At 36.4% G+C, this 24,788-nt stretch overlaps 1 protein-coding gene across 2 annotated transcripts in view; it reads right to left on the bottom strand.

Moving 5' to 3' along the window:
• Positions 1 to 24,788, bottom strand: part of LOC138709555 (gustatory receptor for sugar taste 43a-like) — a 71,793-nt gene that overhangs the window by 30,072 nt on the left and 16,933 nt on the right. For both annotated transcript variants that reach the window (XM_069840414.1, XM_069840413.1), the window contains exons 3-4: positions 6,713 to 7,169; positions 2,148 to 2,434 (exon numbers count right to left, since the gene is read on the bottom strand). In XM_069840414.1, the coding sequence (XP_069696515.1) occupies positions 2,148 to 2,434; positions 6,713 to 7,102 (677 nt within the window). In that variant the 5' untranslated portion in view covers positions 7,103 to 7,169. The remainder of the gene's footprint in view (positions 1 to 2,147; positions 2,435 to 6,712; positions 7,170 to 24,788) is intronic.

Genomic DNA, 24,788 nt, shown 5'->3' with positions numbered 1-24,788 from the left:
ACAGAAGCTATAACATAACCTAACTAATATACACAAGTGATAGAAAAGTTTTAATTAACGACGATGATATAAAAAATAAACATGAATAATTTTAAAAGGAATAATTATTGAATGTACAATTTTCAAATTTGAATGTGGTTGGTGGTTCAATTGATGTTATATTGGACGTGTGCATAATAGATTCGTTGATTTAGGCCTACATTGTGTATTCAACTTATTGAGGATTTCCGAATAGTGCTCTTCATTTATTTGCAAATCGGATTTCAGAAGATGCATAGGTATGATCAGTGATTTTTATTAATTCTTGTTCTTGAATGCCAATGCGAGTCATATTTGAAACTGCTGTGCATCGACTGGAGTGGTTTGTAATTTTATATATTTTCACGTCCAGACCAGCGCAGTTTCAAATGTTGGCAAACAAAGAAACAAATGCTAGGGACGCGATAAAATTAAACAAATGCTAGGGACGCGATAAAATTAAACAAATGCTAGGGACGCGATAAAATTGTGGGATAAGCAGCCATGATTGGTTGAAATACGTCCTTTCTTACCGTTTTATTGGTCAAAAGTAGTATGACGTAGTAAGAGTGTAATAGTCTAAGTAAATCCTGTTCTGTGATTATTGTATTAAATTTTGTAATTTTATCGAATTCTTATTATTTTGTATTTCAGTACAAAATTATTACTTATGGGCACTGCCCTCGAAAACTAGCTTGCTCAGACGGGTGTGAGCTACAGTAGCGTGCAAATTAATCCGAACAACGTAATTACTTATGCAAAAACACTCAAACGGGATAAAAAAAAGGATCTAAGACATATCTCAGTAATCTATGTGGCCTCCCTTGTTCCTAATAACAGCTCTGAGACGATTTGGCATGGATTCCACTAATTTCCCACAAATATTCTTCATTTCTTCATCGCGAAACCATACACCAATGAGGGCAGAAATCATCTTCTCCTCTGAGTAACAATCCATTTTTTGCATTCTTCTTTTGCAAATTGACCACAATTTCTCAATTGGGTTGATGTCGGGTGAGTTGCCTGGCCAGGGGAGTACCTGAATATTCTTCTTGTTGAAGAATCCTATAGTTTTTCGAGACGTATGGCATGGTGCCAGGTCTGGTTGGAACACACCTCTGCCATCTGGAAATAATTTTTGCAGCTGGGGTACGATTCTGGTTTTCAATAAGTGAATATATTTGTCAGAATTCATCATTCCCTTGATAGATATTAATGCTCCAGGCCCTTCATGTGTAAAACAACCCCAAAACATCACTTTAGGGGGGTATTTGGGTGCTTGTTGGAGATGAGCTGCTGTTACTTTTTCGGGTACTTTCCGTACGTAAGAAACACGGTGGCCGTGGACCTCGAAATGAGACTCATCGGAAAAAAGTACATTCTTCCAGTCATTCACTGTCCAGTGTTGATGTAATTTTGCCCGCATTAAGCGTTTTTTGCACATAAGAGGGGTTAGCAGTTGCTTCTTAATAGGCTTACGAGCCCTTCGTCCAGCTTCCAAAAGCCTACGCCGCACTGTTGTGACGTGAATATTCGCCCCAGTGGTAGCCATTAACTCGCGGGTTAAGTGGACAGCAGTTAGTCTAGAATTTAATTTACTTTTCCTGACAATTAAACGATCATCTACAGGTGAAGTCTTCCTTTTCCGGCCACAGTTTCCTTTTTTCTGGGGTGTGATGGATCCAGTCTCCCTGTATCGTTTTATGATCGAATTAACAGTAGCCAAACCGATGTGACATTCTGCAGCAATTTGCCTCTGTGTCATAGAAGAATGCTCTGCTAATGTTATAATTTTAGACCGTTCTCGTGGAGTTGTATCCATTTGTGAAGACGACAATGTGCACAGGATTGCAGTATTAAGTCTTCAACACAACTGAAATGCTTATAAGTACAAAACGACAGGCAAAATGTCACATATTATAAATAAAATAATGACAGACCTTCAACAATGGAATTACACGTACTACAGATGTCAATTAAAGCGGTATAAGCAGCTGTGAGGCCAACGATGACAGAAAATGTAAACATGTGTCGTGTTCGGATTAATTTGCACGCTACTGTATGTTTATTTTGTGTAGGTACTCATTATGTACAACAAATACAATTGTTTATCGATGCTGCAAACTTACTGGGTAGTTGGTGAGAAGGCCTGTAGGAGCTGGTTGAGCTTCTTAAAGCGTTGCTTCAGCAGAAGAGCCAGGTTGACGAACTGCAATATGACTGTTGTGTTCACCAGGTGAGCCAGATACCTCAGAGTGTAGTCGTGGAAGTTCCACAACCTCCCGGTCCATACCAAATTATCGCAGAGGGCAAGAATAGTCTGCAAGCACAGCACTGCGACTATCTCACCGATAACAACAGCCCGTCCTCTGCTTCCAGCAGACCCCGGGGAGCCAGCCAACACTATTTCGTCCACCTCGGAAGAAAAGCAGTTTCATTCACCTCATCGATGTATGTACCGATATACCGGGACATCATTTTATTTTTACTTGCATTTTTATTGTACCTGTGTTTCTGAATGTACTTGACTCCCACCCCTTTCACTAATGTCCTTGCTCCCGTCAGCCACACAAACTTACGGCCGCTGTTGCATTCGAAGTCTGCTAGCAGTGAAGTAAACAATACAGAGTATAGTGTGTTTCAGAAATATGGTTGCGTTTTCCATAGAAGGAAGAGCCTATATTATTGAAGCTTATTTCCAGGGGCAGGTATTTATGGAGATTAATTGTATCATTTGTGTTTTTTAATATTGGTGTCGGCGGAGATTGTTGGAGATTGATTTGTACTCTTGTTGGATATTAATGGAAATTTTGGAAAATACTATTATTTTGAAATTGGAGTATTAAATCAGTATGAATATTACTTTCCAAATAATTAACATTAAAGGTTCAGTGGATTCTGGTAAAGGTGCGCTATGGACAATAGACAATATTTGTTGGATTGAGACTGTATTTAACACACATTCATTAAAAACGAAACAAAAAAAAAAAACTTGCAGCCCTGAAATTAATACTTTCAAATTATTAGTGAAATGTTGAATTCTCCGTTTTTTGAGTTCACTAATGTAATCAGAACACCTGGAATACCATGTAATGTAGCCTACCTGAATGTGCAACAAATTCAAATGAAAAAAATGTCCGAAAAAAGAACTCAGTATATGAAATTCGCTATAAAACGACACAATAATAATAATAATTCGCGAATGTATTCATATTTCGCTATTAGAACTCTATTTCGCGATTTGTCGTGATTGTTTTATCCGCATATTATTAATCAGAATCACTTCATTCGTAAAGATTAGTAAAAATCTATTGTATATCTATTATGTCGTGATTTTCGCAATCTCCGTAAATACCCGCCCTGCTTATTTCGCAAGGTACGGTGTGTAGCATGAATGAATAACTTTATTTGTGCGGACTGAGCAGAAGTGAAGATTAGAGTTACCGAAAGTATGGTAATATGCTGAATAAAGTAGCCAATATATAGTGAATAAAACCTCCTGAAGAGTTGAGTTTGTGAAAAAAATGTTACTACCCTACCGTATTTTGATAAAATACCGTAAAAGTAATGATCAAACTGAAAATCCTAATATCGTATTTCCCTGTAACATAAGTGGATACACTACTTTTCTCTCCTCCTATAGCTAGTAAAATGATTTGTTTACATATTGCACTAGTAAGACCAAACTCCTGTAATGGAAGGGGGTAACAGTGTTTCCGAGTATAGACAGGTTAATGTTAAAAATGTTGGTAAAAATAAACTGATGTCCCTGTACAAAATATAAAGGTACGAGTACCTTAATGCTAAAGGGTAATTCATAGTGGACACTAACTAGAACAAAATATATTATTATTTGAGGATCTCGCCGTCCTCTATTGAATATTGTGTATTCCATGACTTTGTAGAGTCATCACTTAAGTACTAATGGAGAAAAATTCGTTTCGGCACTGGAAATCCAACCCAGAACCCTCAGCTTGGTGCGATTTTAACCAACTGAGCTATTACTATGATGTACCGAAGTACATATGAAGTTTCAGTGCAATAATTGTGAGTTTCCGTATGGTGAAGAAATGGTAGAAAGGAGAAAAATTCTCTGTGGCACCGGGACTCGAACCCGGTTTTACATGTTGGCGCTTTATTCACTAAGCCACACCGGATTCAAGTTCCGATGCCGGATTGAATCCTTCTCATTTTAAGTTCTGCATACTGTGTTCCCCTTTGCTGGCCTACCCTCTTGTACCGTCTCACAGTATGTGTGATAGTAGAGATGTTGTCCAACACTATGTACAGAAGTGCAATCATTACGAGTGACTAAGTGGCCGGGGTCCGACGGAAAATGGCGCCGTCTTGAATCACTATGGGTGCTATGCATAGACATTTCGCTAGCCCGCGCTACGAGCGTGCTAAACTAGCCCCGGCTATCGACTGATTACTTGTACGGGATTCATATAACAACAAATCGCTGACACTGGTTTATGAATACGAAAAACGTTAGTTCGCTGATCATCCACCGGAAGCCCGCGCTAAGAATGTCTATGAATAGGGATTAGTGACTACTTACGCTTTACCATGTTCCGTCGGACCGCGGCCACTTAGTCATTCGTAATGAGTGCACCTCTGTACTTGTGGTTGGACATTGTGTCTATTGTTACACATACTGTGACACGGTACACGAGAGTAGGCCAGCAAAGGGGAACATACAGAGGTGTGAAAATTATTAGAATAATCTTAATTTTAAAGGTTTTTTAATAGTTCCTTCACAAATATTCATTGAATTGATGAATATTGGTATATAATATTACTATACTGATGTAGGATATATTTACTACTAACAATGCCGGAAAGCATTGTTGTACATTGGTATTTTTCTTATTTTACAATTGTTATGGGCATTCAGAAATTATTATATTATGTTGGCGGAATTGGAAACATCAAAAATTAATTAAGAAATACTTTAAACAAATTGTTCTTTGCGTTTACATTGTTGTGAAGGTTCAAATGAACGTATACTTCTGTTTTGTGCATATAATTTTTTATGTTTCCAATTCCGCCAACATAATATAATAATTTCTGAATTCCCATAACAATTGTAAAATAAGAAAAATACCAATGTACAACAATGGTTTCCAGCATTGTTAGTAGTAAATATATCCTACATCAGTATAGTAATATATACCAATATTCATCAATTCAATGAATATTTGAGAAGGAACTATTAAAAAACCTTTAAAATTAAGATTATTCTAATAATTTTCACACCTCTGTAGTAGATAGAATTCAGAGGGATTCAGTCCGGCATCGGAACTTGAATCCGGTGTCGCTTAGTAGATAAAGCGCCAGCTCGTAAAGCTGGAAATCCGGGTTAGATTCCCGGTGCCGCAGAAAATTTTTCTCCAATAAATAGGTTTTCTTATTTGAACAGCATATATTTTCTTATTTTTAGTGTATATAGTCTATCCTGGTTAAGTGCATATTTTGGCAGTTTTTAGTGCATATGAATCCGTCCCCTACTTATTACACAGGATGTTGAAGATGCTTCTTATAAGATGAGAAAACTAGCTGAGAAATTTAAACATTTGGGGTTAAACATAAATTTTAACAAAACAGAATATTTAACTTCAGGCAGAGAGGAATATTCAATTATAGAAGACAAAAAAGTTAAAAAATAGGCAATGAATTTAAATACTTGGGATGTATTTTAGGCAGTATAGCGTCAACAGAAAAAAAAAATCAGTGACGCAAGAAGAGTGATTGATATGCTAAATTCAATGCTCTGGAACAATAATATACTCTACAAGACAAAAAGACATATTTACCAAGAGTTTGTCCAGAGGATTATTTTATATGGGGCACAAACTTAGACAATTAATTTCCAACAGGCGAGAAAGCTATTAGCCACTGAGATGGACTTTTGAAGAAGGGCAGCGAGAAAATCAAGACGGAATAAGATTCAGAACACAGTTATACGGGAAATATGAGAAGTTGAAAACAATGTTTCGGAGATGATAGAAGAGAGAAGACTGAGATGGTATGGATATGTTATGAGAATTTCGGAAGAGGGAATATCAAAGAAAATTTTAAATTGGCATCCAGAAAGCAATAACTAAAAGAAAGACCAAATGAAAAATGGTTGACGGAGTAAAGAGCAGCAGATAGGCTACAATCATTGATATTGGAGGAGAAAAATTCGCTCCGGCGCCGGGGATCGAACCCGGGTCCTTGGTTCTACGTACCAAGCGCTCTGACCACTGAGCTACGCCGAATTCAATCCACAGCACCGAACCGAACTCTCCTCCATCAATGTTTCCCTTTGTGACCTGACTCCAAGTTAGGCATATATGTTTGATGTCCAAGTCAACTGCCAGTATACAAGGGGCGCACTCAACTGAGTGACTGTTTGGCCGAATTTTTCTCCTCAAACATTAATTGTCAATATTCTGTAGGACAAATTAATAAAATCCTTAACATTTACAATCATTGGCTTACAGAGGAAGATACGGCAGACAGAGATTTGTAGAGAACTAAAATTAAGTTTGAGTGTAAGAAAACAATTATTTATGGAAAATTTCTGTAAAAAGTAGTAGTAGTAGTAGTAGTAGTAGTAGTAGTAGTAGTAGTAGTAGTAGTAGTAGTAGTAGTAGTAGTAGTAGTAGTAACAACACTAGTGAAGTGGTCAAAATAATGATATATTTACTTGCGCCAGGAGTCGCATGATGACCTCTGGTCTCCGTCGCGAGACAGAGGCAAATAAGCCGAGAGATGTGACGGAAGTGACGTAGATGGCAGCAGAGTTGAACATGTCAGGGACGATGTAGGTGATCGCCTTGCCCGGATACTCGTGCATGAAGCTGAGACCGGAGGTGTAGAAGTACCAGGCCAGCATAGCGACGAATATCATGCATGAGTACACAGCGCCGTATGTCGACGGGCGAAAGTGGGGCCACGTAACGGGTGCCAAACCCAGGACCTGCGACAAGCGGAGCAGTGGCTTGGCGGACTTAGAGGCATGAGATACTCTGATCTCCTCTGTTTCCCGTTTCTGTTGAACGCCGTGACGGAAGGATGCATTATTTGACCCATGCATGATCCACAGAATACACAAGTCGCTATGTAAAAGGATCTCTTCTATTGGCGAATTGTAAAGGTCCCATCTGAAAATAAAACCATCCATATTACACCACTATTAATTGGAAACTATTGACCAGATATTTTGTATTTGAGAGATAGGCTAATGGAGAAAAAATGGGAGTATAAGGGTACAGTGCATCAGTTATTCATAGATTTAAAAAAGGCATATGACTCGGTTAAGAGAGAAGTTTTATATGATATACTTATTGAATTTGGTATTCCTAAGAAACTAGTTCCATTAATTAAAATGTGTCTCAGTGAAACGTACAGCAGAGTTCGTATAGGTCAGTTTCTGTCAGATGCGTTTCCAATTCGTAGTGGGCTAAAGCAAGGAGATGCACTTTCACCTTTACTTTTTATCTTTGCTCTAGAGTATGCCATTAGGAAAGTCCAGGATAACAGAGAGGGTTTGGAATTGAACGGGTTACATCAGCTGCTTGTCTATGCGGATGACGTGAATATGTTAGGAGAAAATCCACAAACGATTAGGGAAAACGCGGAAATTCTAGTTGAAGCAAGTAAAGCGATAGGGTTGGAAGTAGATCCCGAAAAGACTAAGTATATGATTATGTCTCGTGACCAGCATATTGTACGAAATGGAAATATAAAAATTGGAAATTTATCTTTTGAAGAGGTGGAGAAGTTCAAATATCTGGGAGCAACAGTAACAAATATAAATGATACTCGGGAGGAAATAAAACACAGAATAAATATGGGAAATGCATGTTATTATTCGGTTGAGAAACTTTTATCATCCAGTCTGCTGTCGAAGAATCTGAAAGTTAGAATTTATAAAACAGTTATATTACCGGTTGTTCTGTATGGTTGTGAAACTTGGACTCTCACTTTGAGAGAGGAACATAGGTTAAGGGTGTTTGAGAATAAGGTTCTTAGGAAAATATTTAGGGCTAAGAGGGATGAAGTTACAGGAGAATGGAGAAAGTTACACAACACAGAACTGCACGCATTGTATTCTTCACCTGACATAATTAGGAACATTAAATCCAGACGTTTGAAATGGTTAGGTAGGGCATGTAGCACGTATGGGCGAATCCAGAAATGCATACAGAGTTGGGAAGCCAGAGGGAAAAGTATCTTTGGGGAGGCCGAAACGTAGATGGGAGGATGATATTAAAATGGATTTGAGGGAGGTAGGATATGATGATAGAGACTGGATTAATCTTGCACAGGATAGGGACCGATGGCAGGCTTTTGTGAGGGCGGCAATGAACCTCCGGGTTCCTTAAAAGCTATTTGTAAGTAAGTATAGCTTCTGCTGTAGGCTATGAGATTATGGATAGTCACGCATAAGAGATTCTTTATATTATATTGATAATTGAAGTGGAATGCAACTGTTTTAATGAAGATGAAATTGAATCAGCAAAACCTTCTTGATTAATCATCGTCCATAGAGTTCAATGAAGAATGTATAATTAGCACAACTGGTAACAAGATAACATCTCATCATAACGCACTACTGCCATCTAGCGGAATATTTGTAATGATGAGATGGTACAATAATACATTTCAAGACGGTTTAATATTTTAGTACCCTAAGTCAATTAATATTTTATTGTATTAGAATACATTATCTCTTTCTAATCTTTATATACTTTCTTCTAATCGTGTAATAGTCAATTAAACCTCACTCGAGTTTTGATTTTCTCTAGTGAGATTATTGTTGATAATAGACATGTGTGATATACTTTGATTGAACCATAGTGAAAAATTTGTTGAGAGATGGGACTAATTTCAGAATGCAGCTTCTTTCGTTGAACGTGTGTCACGAGTAATTAGTTACTTCCAACAAATATGTCCTTTTTTTCCACACGCATCTGGTCATTATTAATGTCCTTCAAACGCAAATCGCTGAAAAAACAGACAGCTGGGTAGATCTGTAATTCATCAATATGGGACGTAAAGGGCTGGAAACGAATGAAACTCAACAAAAACTGATTGTTAGATCAATGCACTAGATGTATTAAGGTCATTTGTAGACCATGATCGACCATTCAATCACGATAAGATTGTTTTGGAGTAACAAAACAATGAAAAAAAAGCCAAGAAAAGGAAAGAGCGTACAAAATCACTTAAATACTGAAGCAAACTGTTTATTTTACGTCCAATCAATCAAAATCCGAAAACGAGTGCTTATATAACTTGAATGTTTCCATACGAATTTAGAGTGCCACACATTTTTACAATGTCAATAAACCCCTGTCTTGAGCAAACTGTTCTTTATTTGTACGCAATATAGGTTCTCTTTCTCTTTTTTTTTTTCTTACAATTTTGTGGAATTTTTATATTTCAGAAGTTTCGTTTAATTTCAAATAGAGGACATTCCAAGTAAAATCAGACAGCAAAATACCTTAAAACTCTCGAAAATTTACTCTAAAAAAAACATATATTGTATGTATGTATAGAGGGGTGGGAGATACTTTATTGCGTGAAGTCTGTTATCTAAGCCCTTAGACCAGTGATGTCAAAGCAAGCGCATTTTTCTGACCTTGACGTCGTGTGCGGGCATAAAGCGCCAAGTATGGAAAGAGGAAGGGTTGTGTATATGAATAAGCAACCTGTTGGATTAAGAAAACAGTGGTGCACAAACTTCAAACGGAACGAGAAATTTTATGTCGTTATTTTTATATGGCTTCTTTCTGTTTGATATTATCTATATTGTCTGTAAAACAAAAGTACTAATACCAATTTCTTAATATTGCAGTTGAGTTTTAAATGTTAATAACACAATAAAGAGTAAAGAAGGAATATTCACATAAATTCCGTAATATTACAACTATACTGTACCAAATGGATGAAACACAACATTCATAAAGAAAGTGATATCCCAAAAAAAGAGATTGAGTATGACATGATAAGTTGGAATTGATATTGATGGTATCTTTAGCCCTATAAAAGTAATCAATAAACTAATCGAAACAATATTACAGAACAAAGCAAAGTTACCTGGGTGCTGTATATATTTTAAGTGTAACTAATATTACATAACAAAACTCTTATCGCATTATGCTTTTAAGGTGATATTGCTGAGTAACATCAGAATATTAAATTATTTTCTCGAAACGTGCTGAAACTATAGAGCTGATATTTTTACAACACATGGCCACGTATCTTTTGCTTATGATGTAACAGTAGTTGCTTTGTTAATTCATTTACTTACAAACAATATTTTCAAAATTTTCAATACACTATCGTCAGTAATACGTATATACGGTATATTAGATTTACGAAAATATTCTGTAAGGCTACTAAATAAATAGGCTTATATCTGAAAATTTCACGTTTCTATAAAAAATGTTGAGAAAATATTTCTTTTGAATAAGAAAATCAAACTTGTGAAAAATGAACATTAAAATTAAAGCTTACATTCTTATAATGCACTTATACTTCTCAGGCAAATCTAAAAATTACCATGGATACAGTTTTAATAAGTTCTCTTCCCTTTATCTATTGAATCAGTGCTGGCCATCCCTGCATATAGCTCGACCCAGCTGCATATACAGGGACATCATTTAATTTTTACTTCAATTTTTATTGTACCTGAGTTTTTGAATGTACTTCACTCCCACCCCTTCAACTAATGAAGTTCCAACTGTTCTCCAGACAGAATCAAGGCCGCATATAGTAAACAGCACTGAGTTAGTGAGTATAGTACGTTCCAGAAATATGTTCGCGTTTTCCAGTGACGAGAGAGCTTTCAATATTGAATCATATTTTCGCACAGGTACTGTCCGTTTGCCTACGTCGCATCCCGATTTCCCCCACCTGCTTCTGCTCGCCCCACTGTAAAAGCTGGGCTGTCTTAGCTCTTTTCTGAAAACATTAATTTCTGTTAGGAATTGGACGTTTACGTAATATTATACAACTGTTTAAAATAACTTAAATAAAAGGGCCTCGTTAAGTAATTTACTGTCACGTGATTCCCCCCTTTCTACGATCTTATGGCACAACCACTTGGACGGACAGTAGATACCATGTCTGAGTAATGTTATCTGTGCGGGTCGGGCAGAAGTGAAGATTGAATTTACAGTACGTAAGGTACTCTTTCATAGAGTAGGTACAGAATTATTTCAACATGAGTCACTAGTACGAAGAACGAAACTGGTAGTTGGAATTAGATGCAGTAGTCTATAGTGCGATAATATGCACAAAAGAAGTGAAGCCTTTATCGAAATGAACGACCACCATTTTCAAAAATGTGTTTAAATATTACGATTATTTTTCAATTGAACTTCATTCTCTATATTGTACGCTAATGTGCTGTAGACAGTATAATATACACTGCATAATGAATACGTTCGCATGGATAACTCAGTTCGTGAGTAAAAACACTCATTGTTAATACAGTACTGCATTTTGATTAAACAAACCTAATGAAAGTTACCGAACTCAAAATCGTGATATTTCCTAGTTTACGTAAATGGATGAACTACTTTTCTTCCCTCCTGTACCTAGTATCGCCAATATCATCGAACTCCAGTTGTGGAAGGGGGTAGCGAACGGTGTTCCGGTTCTCTAAAGGTATAGCCAGGTTAATATTAAAAATGTTAGTAAAAATAAAATGATGTCCCTGTACTACCTCTTTCGTCTGTCTCTTACCTTTCCGCTGTAAAGCGCTCAGGCACTCCTGGGCTCTAAAGCGCGCGCTTGCTCCTATGGACATCAATTGACATGACTGCCTTAGACCCTAGATCAGCATCTGAAAGCCGTGCTGACATCAACTCAGTCTATTTTTACTATTGCAGATAAGAGATGAAATGATGGGAAAGTGGAGGATGTTGGTGGAATGGAAGAGGGAAACGCGAGTACCCCGAGGAAAATCCTCTGCAACGTCTGTTTTGTCCACATTCCACCCAGACCTGACCGGAAATCAAACCCGGGCCTGGATGGAAGGCCAGCGCGCTAACACTGTACCAACAACCCCGGCTAAAAAGTCCCAAGTTAAGTAATACTGTGTGCATTTTGTATCTATCTATATAATTTGAACTGGCAATGGAAGTTACGGGAAAACGTCTGAAGGGATTTTAATGAATGACCCGTCATTTTGAAGCTTGGCATCCAAGGATTTTCAGAAAAATTGTAACTTTCAGTGAAACGTTAGTTTTCCTACATAATTTTCCTATTTTCCAAAATCCAACTTTCGTCAGTTTTGAGAACTAATTTTATTGAATTTCAGAATAAAACAAAACACACACTACAATAAACAATATGCTATTACACGAAGGCCATGACCTGCAGGATTGCCCACATATTTATAGCTGAAATTCAATTTATTATTAAAACCTTCAAGGCTTACTAAAATTAATTTACAGTTCTTATTCTGCAGTGTACAATTTTGTGAGTACAGCTGTGTATTGGATATTAAAATCTACAAAACTTGAGGTGGTTTGATGACATTATTACCATTAGAAATTAAATATTATTATAGTTAATGTCATGATGCGTCTATTTTTCATTAATTATACATAATATTAATGCATGAAAGTGAAAGGTTTTGAGGTTATGTAAGTAGACGTAGAGAATATCTTAATTTAGATCTTCATTTCTATAATTTACTGAGTGGCGGCTATATATAACTACAAAACTTACGTAAGATAATAATACTGTTATTAAAAATCAAATATGTTTATACTTATTAATGAAGTGGGGTTGGGTCTTTTTCATATACTTAATGGCGATGTGGAGTAGATATTGATATGTGTTATTGTCTTCAGTATTGGCTCAAGAGACCGCAAAAAATACAGTTCCTAAGGAAAGATAAAAAGTATTACTTACTGATAAAATAAGAGGCCTAGAAAATTTTGTCAGCATGATCTCTTAGCAGGATAAAATGATTTCACGCTCTACATTTCAAGCTCTACATGCAGCAGCTATACCAAAATGCTATTGTTCGAAAGCTTAGCAACCTGACATTTTTTAACATTCGCCTACAATTCACAATGACCTGAAATAGCTACTGCTATCGCCTGACATTGTTACTTGCGTTTTCGCGTTGAAACTCAAAAACTGAAGGTGGGTAGGTTCAAGAAAAAGTATTTGGTATAAAAAAACCATTCAGAGGGAGTATGTTTCATTATTGCGGAAGCAAATAACTTTGAAAATGTCAAGTATTCTTCACTGAAAATAAATGTGAAAAAAATGTTTTTGAACGTCTAACGAACATAATTTGCAACAGCCACAAGTAGTGATAGATTTTTGAAAGTATTCGAACAGTAAATACAATTTTGTAGGCTTTGTGATGGAATCAACAAGTACAAAGTTTGTTTACAAGTACACGTAGATTGAGTGTGTACTTTATTATTGGACTTCGTGTGATTGGCGCTCTGTATCAATAGTTTCAAGGTAGTACTGAACGCTAGGACAATATACAGTAATTCTGACCACAATGTTGAATTACACGTAATTAAAATAATTATTTTTGATTAAGCGTGCTTGATAAATTGTGAGTTCGAACACGCTTGTTTATGTTTATGTGGTAGCTACGATAATGTACCATGCATGTGTGACAGACAAGGTCGATGCACAACAGGGAAAATAATGAGAGCAAAAGATCTATGAAGCGAATAACTTTCATGAAACGTTTTCGTTGATTCGAGGTTAACAAACACATTTATCGTGGACAGATAATTTTGCTTTACACGGAGTTAACGATTAGCTATTCATAATTACCCCCCCCCCCCGTTGTCATATCTATCATTTCCTTTCATTGCCACTTAAATGTTATAACTACATTGTAAGCTAATAAATTTACAATATATTAGCTTCCTGTTTAAAAAAAACTGATAAAATATTAGAAATATTAATCCAACAGCTGAATTTCATAGATATCAAATAAATCTTGTGTTATGAGAGAAAGAAAAATACAAAGTACATACGTACTACAGTACAATAAACAAGGAATAATAATTCAAACTTTTGCATTACAAGGTAATTTTAGTCCTTAATTATGAAAATTACGATGATGAAGATAAAGTAATTAAAGTGATACAATTAATATCGAAACACACACCTTTGTCCAAAAGCTGTTATCCTCAAAACATTAAATGTAGTCGTAGCACTATATTTTAATGTCAAGGTTTACCGGTATTCATGGAAGAGAGTCCACACCTGTGGAGTAACGGTCAGAGCGTCTGGCCGCGAAACCAGGTGGCCCGGTTTCGATTCCCGGGTGGGACAAGTTACCTGGTTGAGGTTTTTTCCGGGGTTTTCCCTCAACCCAATATGAGCAAATGCTGGGTAACTTTCGGTGTTGGACCCCGGACTCATTTCACCGGCATTATCACCTTCATCTCATTCAGACGCTAAATAACCTCAGATGTTGATAAAGCGTCGTAAAATAACCTACTTAAAAAAATTCATGGAAGAGGCCAAAACATCTCTAGAAGGTAGCTCTTTTATGATAAATTCAACATTGTATAACGAAAACAACAAGAAACACAACATGAACCATGGTATTTGTCGTAGTCCATGTCGTGATCCTTATCTTCATTCTTGTGGTCCTTATCGTTGTCCTTGTAGTGATCCATGTCGTAGTCCTTATTGAATACTTCTGGTGTTTTTTTTATTTTATTTTAGTTGGTTATTTAACGACGCTATATCAACTACTCGGTTATTTAGCGTCGATGAGATTGGTGATAGTGAGATGATATTTGGCGAGATGAGGCCGAGGATTCGCCATAGATTACCTTGCATTCACATTACGGTTGGGGAAAACCTCGGAAAAAACCCAACCAGGTAATCAGCCCAAGCGGGGATCGAACCCGCGCCCGAACGCAACTTCAGACCGGCAGGCAGGCGCCTTAACCGACTGAGCCACGCCGGTGGCCTTCTGGTGTTTGTCGTGTTCAATGTAGAGATCCATATAATGGTCCTTGTTGTGGTCCTTGTTGTCCTTGTTGTGGTCCTTGTTGTCCTTGCACCTGTAGTACTCATTATGGTTGTCCTTGTTGTCTTTGTTGTAGTCCTTATCGTCGTCCTTGTTTTCTTTATCATGACCCTCTTCTTGAATTTTGTCGTGATCTTTTTCGTAATAGTCAACCTGGTTGGCGAGTTGGTATAGCGCTGGCTTTCTATGCCCAAGGTTGCGGGTTTGATCCCGGGCCAGGTCGATGGCATTTAAGTGTGCTTAAATGCGACAGGCTCATGTCAGTAGATTCACTGGCATGTAAAAGAACTCCTGCAGGACAAAATTCCGGCACATCCGGCGACGCTGATAAAACCTCTGCAGTTGCGAGCGTCGTTAAATAAAACATAACATTTTTCGTAATACTTCATCGTGGTCCATTTCGTGATCCTTATAGTGACCCTTTTCATGGTCCTTGTTGTCTTTGTTGTGATCCTTACAGTGGCTCCTGTCGTTGTCTTTACTGTGATTCTTGTTGTCTTTGTCATAGTCTTTACTGTGGTCCTTTTTCAATTTATCGTGATCCTTATCGTGGGTCTTGTTGTCTTTGTCGTGATCTTCATTGTCGTCGTTGTCGTGGTCGTGATCCTTCTCACAGTTCTTCGTCGAGGTTCTTATTTTCTTTGTTTTGGTTTTTATTGTGGTTCTTGTCGTGGTCCTTATTGAGGTCGTTGTGTTTTCCATGGTTCTACATTTCTCATTTCAAAATAATATTGTTTTCCCATTTTGAAAGTGAGTTTTGTGTCACAAGGTACAATATATTTTGCACGATAAAAAAGTCGAATCAATGCTAAGTCTTGGTGATATTTTGAGTTTAAATCTCTTCTCAAATATCTTCAGTTTCTTTTCATCAAATAGAATTTAGCACGATATAGTTTTTTTTTTCAGAAAAACTATATAGGATTACCAGAACTCTTAAAATATTCGTGAAAAATGCGAGGAATTGTAACACAGCGTTGTTTACAGGAATAAAATCCAGCATATTTTACAAACTTACATATACCTACTTACCTTAAGTTGTTTTATTCTTAAACCAATATTTACAGTATATCTGAACAACTTTATTATTGTAGAATTTTCCCTTGTCACTTAGTACACTGCATATTTCCTATTCTTGAATTCAAGAATGTATGTTGAAATGCGTCTTGTATCTTAGCTTTATGTTGCAGATTTTAATGAATAACATTTTTTCACAGTAAATTCTGAAAAAGAAGTAAGTAACACTATTTCTGACAACTACGAAAGAGCATAGAAATAGAGAAGATAATATATATCATACTACGAATTTATAATACTGTATACTGCAGATTATATACTTGTCTTATAATTCCTAAATAAATTTGAGCTATTAATGGATTCCTCTCATTAGTTAAAAGCTTTTTTCTAGATTAAAACAACTCCATACTTACTTACTGGCTTTTAAGGAACCCGAAGGTTCATTGCCGCCCTCACACAAGCCCGCCATCGGCTCCTATCCTGAGCAAGATTAATCCAGTCTCTACCATCATATCCTACCTCCCTCAAATCCATTTTAATATTATCTCCCCATCTACGTCTCGGCCTCCCCAAAGGTCTTTTTCCGTCCGGCCTCCCAACTAACACTCTATATGCATTTCTGGATTCGCCCATACGTGCTACATGTCCTGCCCATCTCAAACGTCTGGATTTTATGTTCCTAATTATGTCAGGTGAAGTATACAATGCGTGCAGCTCTGCGTTGTGTAACTTTCTCCATTCTCTTGAAACTTCATCTCTCTTAGCCCCAAATATTTTCCTAAGAACCTTATTCTCAAACACCCTTAATCTCTGTTCCTCTCTCAAAATGAGAGTCCAAGTTTCACAACCGTAAAGAACAACCGGTAATATAACTGTTTTATAAATTCTAACTTTCAGATTTGTTGACAGAAGACTAGATGACAAAAGCTTCTCAACCGAATAATAACAGGCATTTCCCATATTTATTCTACGTTTAATTTCCTCCCGAGTGTCATTTATATTTGTTACTGTTGCTCCAAGATATTTGAATTTTTCCACCTCTTCGAAGGATAAATCTCCAATTTTTATATTTCCATTTCGTACAATATGCTGGTCACGAGACATAATCATATACTTAGTCTTTTCGGGATTTACTTCCAACACTATCGCTTTACTTGCTTCAACTAGAATTTCCGCGTTTTCCCTAATCGTTTGTGGATTTTCTCCTAACATATTCACGTCATGCGCATAGACAAGAAGCTGATGTAACCCGTTCAATTCCAAACCCTCTGTGTTATCCTGGACTTAAAACAACTCCATAGTAACTTCTAATCAATCTTAAGTGCAGGTTTTACATTTTAAACGCTTAAATTAACGCATATTTCCTTTCCTTGTGTTATTCTTAAACCGATATTTATATCTGAATAAAATTATTACAGTAGAATATTCCCTTGTCACATATTACTCTGCATATTTCCTTTCCTTGGATTCAAGAGTGGGTGTCGAAAAGCTTTATGTACAGGTTTTATTTAATGAATAACATTTTTTCACAGTAAATTCTGGAAAAGAAGTAAGAAGTAACACTATTTCTTACAACTACGAAAGAGCATAGAAATAGACAAAATAATATATCATCCTACAATTTTATAATACTGGATACTACAGATTATACACTTGTCTTATGATTTGTAAATAAATTTGAGCTCTTTATGGATTCGCAGCATCAGTTAAAAGCTCTTTTCTAGATTAAAACAACTCCATAGTAACTTATAATCAATCTCAAGTGAAGATTTTACATTTTAAACGAATAAATTAATGTTTAACTGCAATTTCTTATATGTATTTACCTCTTTACATTTGACGTACAGCAGTATTAACCTTCAGCACAGACAGCAATCATCGGACACTGCTTGGGCAGTATCTCCCTTCCTGCGAGAACAAAATCAGACTAAACTGAATATAAACAGAGGAGAAGACCACCTGTAAGCAAGCGAGAGTACTAGCAACGTTACTACAGCGACTAAACCCTTGTCAGCGCGGTATGATTGGGCACGCACGTGAAGTAAACAATGTCATAGCCATTTATCAATCATGATATTAATGACGTCACCTTGCAGTGCTCCTGTTCCCTGTGGTTAAGGTTGATTCTTGGGCGTGATAGGGCCATAATAACAGTTGTTAACTTCGGTGACTGAGGGCTATTCTAAAGCGCCTGTCAAGTATTGCGTGTTTTTATCTGTCATGTATTTGTGATAAATTCCGTCGTACCGTGCGAGATCAGCCCTGCGTAGCCTCGTGACACCAACTGCATGAAATTAAACGATCAAATGTCCATCAATTGACTTCGCTTGGCCTTCCTAGGGCTGGATTCGGAACGGATCCGTGTATGAAATTGAATTGGTTTTTTGAGAAACCTCTTAAGTCACGAAATACAAAGTTTTGAGGAAACACAAAAAACTGTTTAAAAGAAATGCATGAGTTAAGAATAGGAATATATATATATATTTTATTTAGCTAGTAGCTAGTAGTTCTTAACTTCGCTCTAGAATATGCCATTAGGAAAGTTCAGGATAACACAGAGGGTTTGGAATTGAACAGGTTACATCAGCTTCTTGTCTATGCGGATGACGTGAATATGTTAGGAGAAAATCCACAAACGATTAGGGAAAACGCGGAAATTCTAGTTGAAGCAAGTAAAGCGATAGGGTTGGAAGTAAATCCCGAAAAAACTAAGTATATGATTATGTCTCGTGACCAGAATATTGTACGAAATGGAACTATAAAAATTGGAGATTTATCCTACGAAAAGGTGAAAAAATTCAAATATCTTGGAGCAACAGTAACAAATATAAATGATACTCGGGAGGAAATAAAACACAGAATAAATATGGGAAATGCATGTTATTATTCGGTTGAGAAACTTTTATCATCCAGTCTGCTTTCGAAGAATCTGAAAGTTAGAATTTATAAAACAGTTATATTACCGGTTGTTCTGTATGGTTGTGAAACTTGGACTCTCACTTTGAGAGAGGAACATAGGTTAAGAGTGTTTGAGAATAAGGTTCTTAGGAAAATATTTGGGGCTAAGAGGGATGAAGTTACAGGAGAATGGAGAAAGTTACATAACGCAGAACTGCACGCATTGTATTCTTCACCGGACATAATTAGGAACATTAAATCCAGACGTTCGAGGTGGGCAGGGCATGTAGCACGTATGGGCGAATCCAGAAGTGCATATAGAGTGTTAGTTGGGAGACCGGAGGGAAAAAGACCTTTAGGGAGGCCGAGACGTAGAAGGGAGGATAATATTAAAATGGATTTGAGGGAGGTGGGATATGATGATAGAGACTGGATTAATCTTGCTCAGTATAGGGACCAATGGCGGGCTTATGTGAGGGCGGCAATAAATCTCCGGGTTCCTTGAAAGCCATTTGTAAGTTATTATTATTATTATTATTATTATTATTATTATAATTTGTATTATTATTATTATTATTATTAGCAGCAGCAGCACTAACAGTAGCAGTAATAGTAGTAGTAGTAGTAGCATCAAGATTTGTTCACAAAATATAGTCCTAGGCTAATGTGCGTGCTCAAACGCGGTGAACACTTTGTGTGTCACTAATTGTTCAGGATATCGATAGCTTTCATCACAATCTAGTACATAATGAACTTATAGATATGTCTAACTTGTCAGTTGTAATATGCCTTATCAGTTGACTTATTTTAGTTGCAATATGAAACATGGTAGCGGTAATGTGCAGGATTAAATTCCTTTTAAGAAAGTCGACTTAAACAACAATGATTACTGATTAACTGTTAAATTATTTAAATTAATAAGTAACGACTTTTCTGTGTTAACATTTTAAATAATGATATTATTGTACCTGAATGACTAGTTTCGATGTTTTTTTTTTTTTTTCATCTGCTGAATCCTAGTGACAGTAAAATCATTATTCAAATAAAATTAAATTATGGTTTATTTAACGACACTCGCAACAGCAGGGGTTATATCAGCGTCACCGGCGCGCCGGAATTTTGTCCCTCAGGAGTTCCATTACACGCCTGTAAATCTACTGACATGAGCCTGTTACTTTTATAAACTTAACAGTTAATCAGTGTGTATACGTGGTACAGTCATTAAGTTCTAATACTGAGCGCATAGTGGCGTTGTGGTGCACTATAGCGCATAGGTGGCGCCATGGTATGATACCTTGTCAGTTAGTCTCTCGACCCAACAAGAGACAGTTGAGTGCATCCACTGTAAGCAGAACTACGGTCTTTGTTGTGACGGTGATTTGAATGCGCGCGTCGGAACTCGAGTATCTTGCAGTTTGAGCAACGGGCAAACGTCACGTTCTGTCAGAAATTAGGCGAAACTGCTATAACCGATCATAACTGGAGACGAAACATGGTGTTTCCTTTACGATCCGCAACTGAAGCGACAATCCGCCACCTGGAAAACGCCATTATTTCCACGACAGAAAAATCCGCAACAAGACAGGTCAAAAGGCAAGGTGATGCTTTAACAGTTTTTTTTATTCAAATGGAATTGTTCACATAGAATTCATCCCACAAGGTGCAACTGTAGAGAAGATTCTCTACAAAGAGATTCTTGGCCGTTTAAGCAATTCAATTCGTCGTAAGCGTCCTGAGCTTTGGCATAGGAAGAATTGGCTGTTGCTACACGACAACGCCCCTGCACATCGCTCCATCCTTGTCCAAGGGGAACTTGCAAGGCAACAGGTCGCTGTTTTGCCACACCCTCCGTACTCACCTGATCTCGCACCATGCGATTTTTTTTCTCTTTCCCCTCATGAAATCGATCCTACGAGGGCGTAATTTTTATGCGGCCGAAAAGGTCATGACTGCCACAAGAGAAGCCGTACGGCATCTTCCTGCCAACATCTTTCAGCGGTGCTTCCAGCAGCTACACCAACGTTGGCAGACGTGCTTAGCGGCCAATGGCGACTATATTGAGGGAGGATGTCGATCTGTTTAAGTGTACGCCGTATCACGCGGCATCTTCTGAGACATCCAGATTCTTGTGGGTCCCTACCCTTCAGGCGTCAGTGTCAGAACTTAATGACTGTACCACGTATAAGTGTTAAAAGAGTATACAATTAAATCAATGACTTTCCCAAAACACGCGATGAAATGTTTCATATAAAACAATTTTTATCTCGAAAAGGAAGCAAAAAAGAGTTCATCTGTTTGAAATATCTCAAATTAATAGAATTACTTACGGTTCACTCCATATATTTTTAACATAGAGGGTTTGGTAAAAATGTGTTACATGGAGGCTAAATATGATCATTAGCTAAAACTAGAACTGTCGGATTAGGTTATATCAGAAGATGTCTAAAACTCACAACGGCAGACTGGATTAGAACAGAATGACGATAGACAGGAGCAGCTATTTATGGAGATTAATTTTATCATTTGTCTTTTTTAATATTGGTGTCGGCGGAGATTGATTTATACTCTTGACGGAGATTAATGGACTTTTGGAAAATACAATTATTTTGGAATTGGAGTATCAACTCAGTATGAATATTAGGCTATTTTCCAAATAATTACCATTAAAGGTTAATTGGATTCTGGTAAAAGTGCGGTATGGTTAATAGACAATATTTATTGGATTGAGACTGTATTTAACATATATTAATTAAACAGGAAAAAAAAACTTGCAACCCTCAAATTAACACTTTCAAATTATTAATGAAATATTGAATTCTCCGTCTTTTGAGTTCACTAATATAATCAGAACAATTGGAATGCCACGTAATGTAGCCTTCTTGGATATATAGCAAATTCAAGTGAAAACAAAAAAATCCGAAAAAATCTCAGAATATGAAATTCACTATAAAAAGACGCAATAGTAATAATTCGCGAATATGTTCATTTTTCGCTATTAAAACTCTATTTCGCGATTTGTCGCGATTGTTTTAACCGCATATTATTAATCAGAATCACCTAATTCGTAAAGATTAGTAAAAATCTATTGTATATCTATTATATCGTGATTGTCGCGATCTCCGTAAATACTCGGCGCTGGGTATAGACAACAACATAACAAAAATGTTTTTAAAAAAATATTACAATGGTAAGGCTATTAGAGAGAATTTTTGGGAGCAAAGAAAAGAGGTAGACACAAATGAAATGGAAAGCCTAATTATAATAGATACAATCGAACGACGAGGTCCATAAATAGGAGGAAGGAGTGTTGATGGCTTTGGAAATAAAGAATAAGAATAAGAAGGAAAGGAAGACAAAACACTGTTGACCTGAGATTACAATGTGTACAGATTCGGCCTCACCCAAATACAATGTCAACTGTCTTAAATGTACGTATTTGAACAGTAGCAATCAATAATTTTAAGTGCTGTTTCAGTCTTATCAAGGCTATACAATTTTCCATACAATGTGCCGAGGGAATAATTTTATGAATAAATTATGTAGCTACTATTGTACTTTTTACCTTCACTTTGTAAATAATTTGCTGTGTTGGTGTGAGACAAGCCGTCTAGTGAAATTCTTGACATAAATACAGATTTGTGTGAACAATTGACAACTTAAACACACAATAAATATTATTAGTTGAAGTTAGACGAAATTGCCCCTCTTTCACAATTTATATACACAGAAATTTACTTGGAAAAATTTGAAGACATTAATCCATAACAGATTTTATGGTGGAAATAGGTAATATATTTCATTTATCTTGGACTGCTAAGTACTACAAACACCAACGCAAATTATTATTTATATTTCAGCAACTCTCTCGTTTTGCTTTGTTACTAATATCGTATGTTCTGCACCTTACTTACCATTCCTACGGACATTATCATCTAGTATAATTTAAAGAGCTATTCTACTTAAACTGTGGAAGTTGCGAACAAAAGCGGTCATTTCCAAAACAGTATTTTTCTTCAGAAAGTAGGAAAAACTGTATCGAGCCTTCACTTTACGCCAAACTTAACGACAATTTTATGTGTCGTGCATGTTACGTCCGTCCTAATGGTGTCAATAATCATGATTTTAGTTATTTTCTGTGCATTTTATAGACAAAAATATTTTGGAAATGTCCGATTTTGTTTGGGAATATGAGTGGAAAGTTCACTTTTGTTTGAAAAAAGCTATTTGATATTTATAACTAACGTGTGTGACATACCAAACATTATCATTATTTAATTAGATCTTACTTACTTACTTACTTACTTACTGGCTTTTAAGGAACCCGGAGGTTTATTGCCGCTCCCACATAAGCCCGCCATTGGTCCCTATCCTGAGCAACATTAATCCATTCTCTATCATCATAACCCACCTCCCTCAAATCCATTTTGATATTATCTTCCCATCTACGTCTCGGCCTCTCCAAAGGTCTTTTTCCCTCCGACCTCCCAACTAACACTCTATATGCGCTTCTGGATTCGCCCATACGTGCTACATGCCCTGCCCATCTAAAACGTCTGGATTTAATGTTCCTAATTATGTCAGGTGAAGAATACAATGCGTGCAGTTCTGTGTTATGTAACTTTCTTCTGTAACTTCATCCCTCTTAGCCCCAAATATTTTCCTAAGCACCTTATTCTCAAACAGTCTTAACCTCTGTTCCTCTCTCAAAGTGAGAGTCCAAGTTTCACAACCATAAAGAACAACCGGTAATATAACTGTTTTATAAATTCCAACTTTCAAATTTTTTGACAGCAGATTAGACGACTAAAGCTTCTCAACCGAATAATAATAGACATTTCCCATATTCATTCTGCATTTAATTTCCTCCCGAGTGTCATTTACATTTGTTATTGTTGCTTCAAGATATTTGAATGTTTCCATCTCTTCGAAGGATAAATCTCCAACAATAATAATAATAATAACAATAATAATAATAATAATAATAATAATAATAATAATAATAGGTCTAATAATAGTAATAATAATAATAGTAATAATAATAATTATTATTATTTATTTATATATTTATTAATATTTTTGTGCTGAACAACAGCCAGAGGCCAATAATAATAATAATAATAATAATAATAATAATAATAATAATAATAATAATAATATTAATAATAATATTAATAATCCATACTGATCACATGATCAAATAGCTCACTCTTTGTGAATGTCTGAAGTTAGTTCATAATTATGATTTGTGAAACAAACAGTCCTTGAAGATTTTTATTATTATGATTATTGTTATACATTTCAAACACAATCCATAACACAAATTGTGATCGTTGTATGTTGATTGGTCATTTATGAGCATAATGCATGAATCTGATTTCGTGTTTTTTTTTTTTTTTTTTTTTTTTTTGAGAAAATAAATTCTGTTTCTAGATAACTTGAGAGGGATTAAACATTTGCGGAGAACATGATAGAAATTGGACTCATCTCTACGAATTGTAATATTCTCTCCGTATATAGGACTTCGATGCGCTGCGAATGACATGTCCAAGTTACTTCTTCAAGGGTAAGACGACATTTATAACTGCAGTCATTGGTACTTGCATAAAATGTTCTAAAAATATCTAGGCTGTTGTCTTTATAAACTCACTGCCAACAGATTCCGCAGCAGACCTTGCATGTAGCAATGATGTAATAATATGTGCGAATAGAACAGATTTTGAAAGTACAAGGCCTCTGCGTTGTAACTAAAAATGCGGTGACGTTGCAAATACAAACAACGTGAGAATGGTAATAATAGAGGTGTGAGTCATGCTACACAACAGAGATG

The sequence above is a fragment of the Periplaneta americana genome, chromosome 11, assembly GCF_040183065.1.
Source record: "Periplaneta americana isolate PAMFEO1 chromosome 11, P.americana_PAMFEO1_priV1, whole genome shotgun sequence".
In the NCBI taxonomy this organism is placed as follows: domain Eukaryota; kingdom Metazoa; phylum Arthropoda; class Insecta; order Blattodea; family Blattidae; genus Periplaneta; species Periplaneta americana.
Note: the sequence above shows the minus strand (reverse complement) of the source record. Positions and strands in the feature narration are given on the sequence as shown.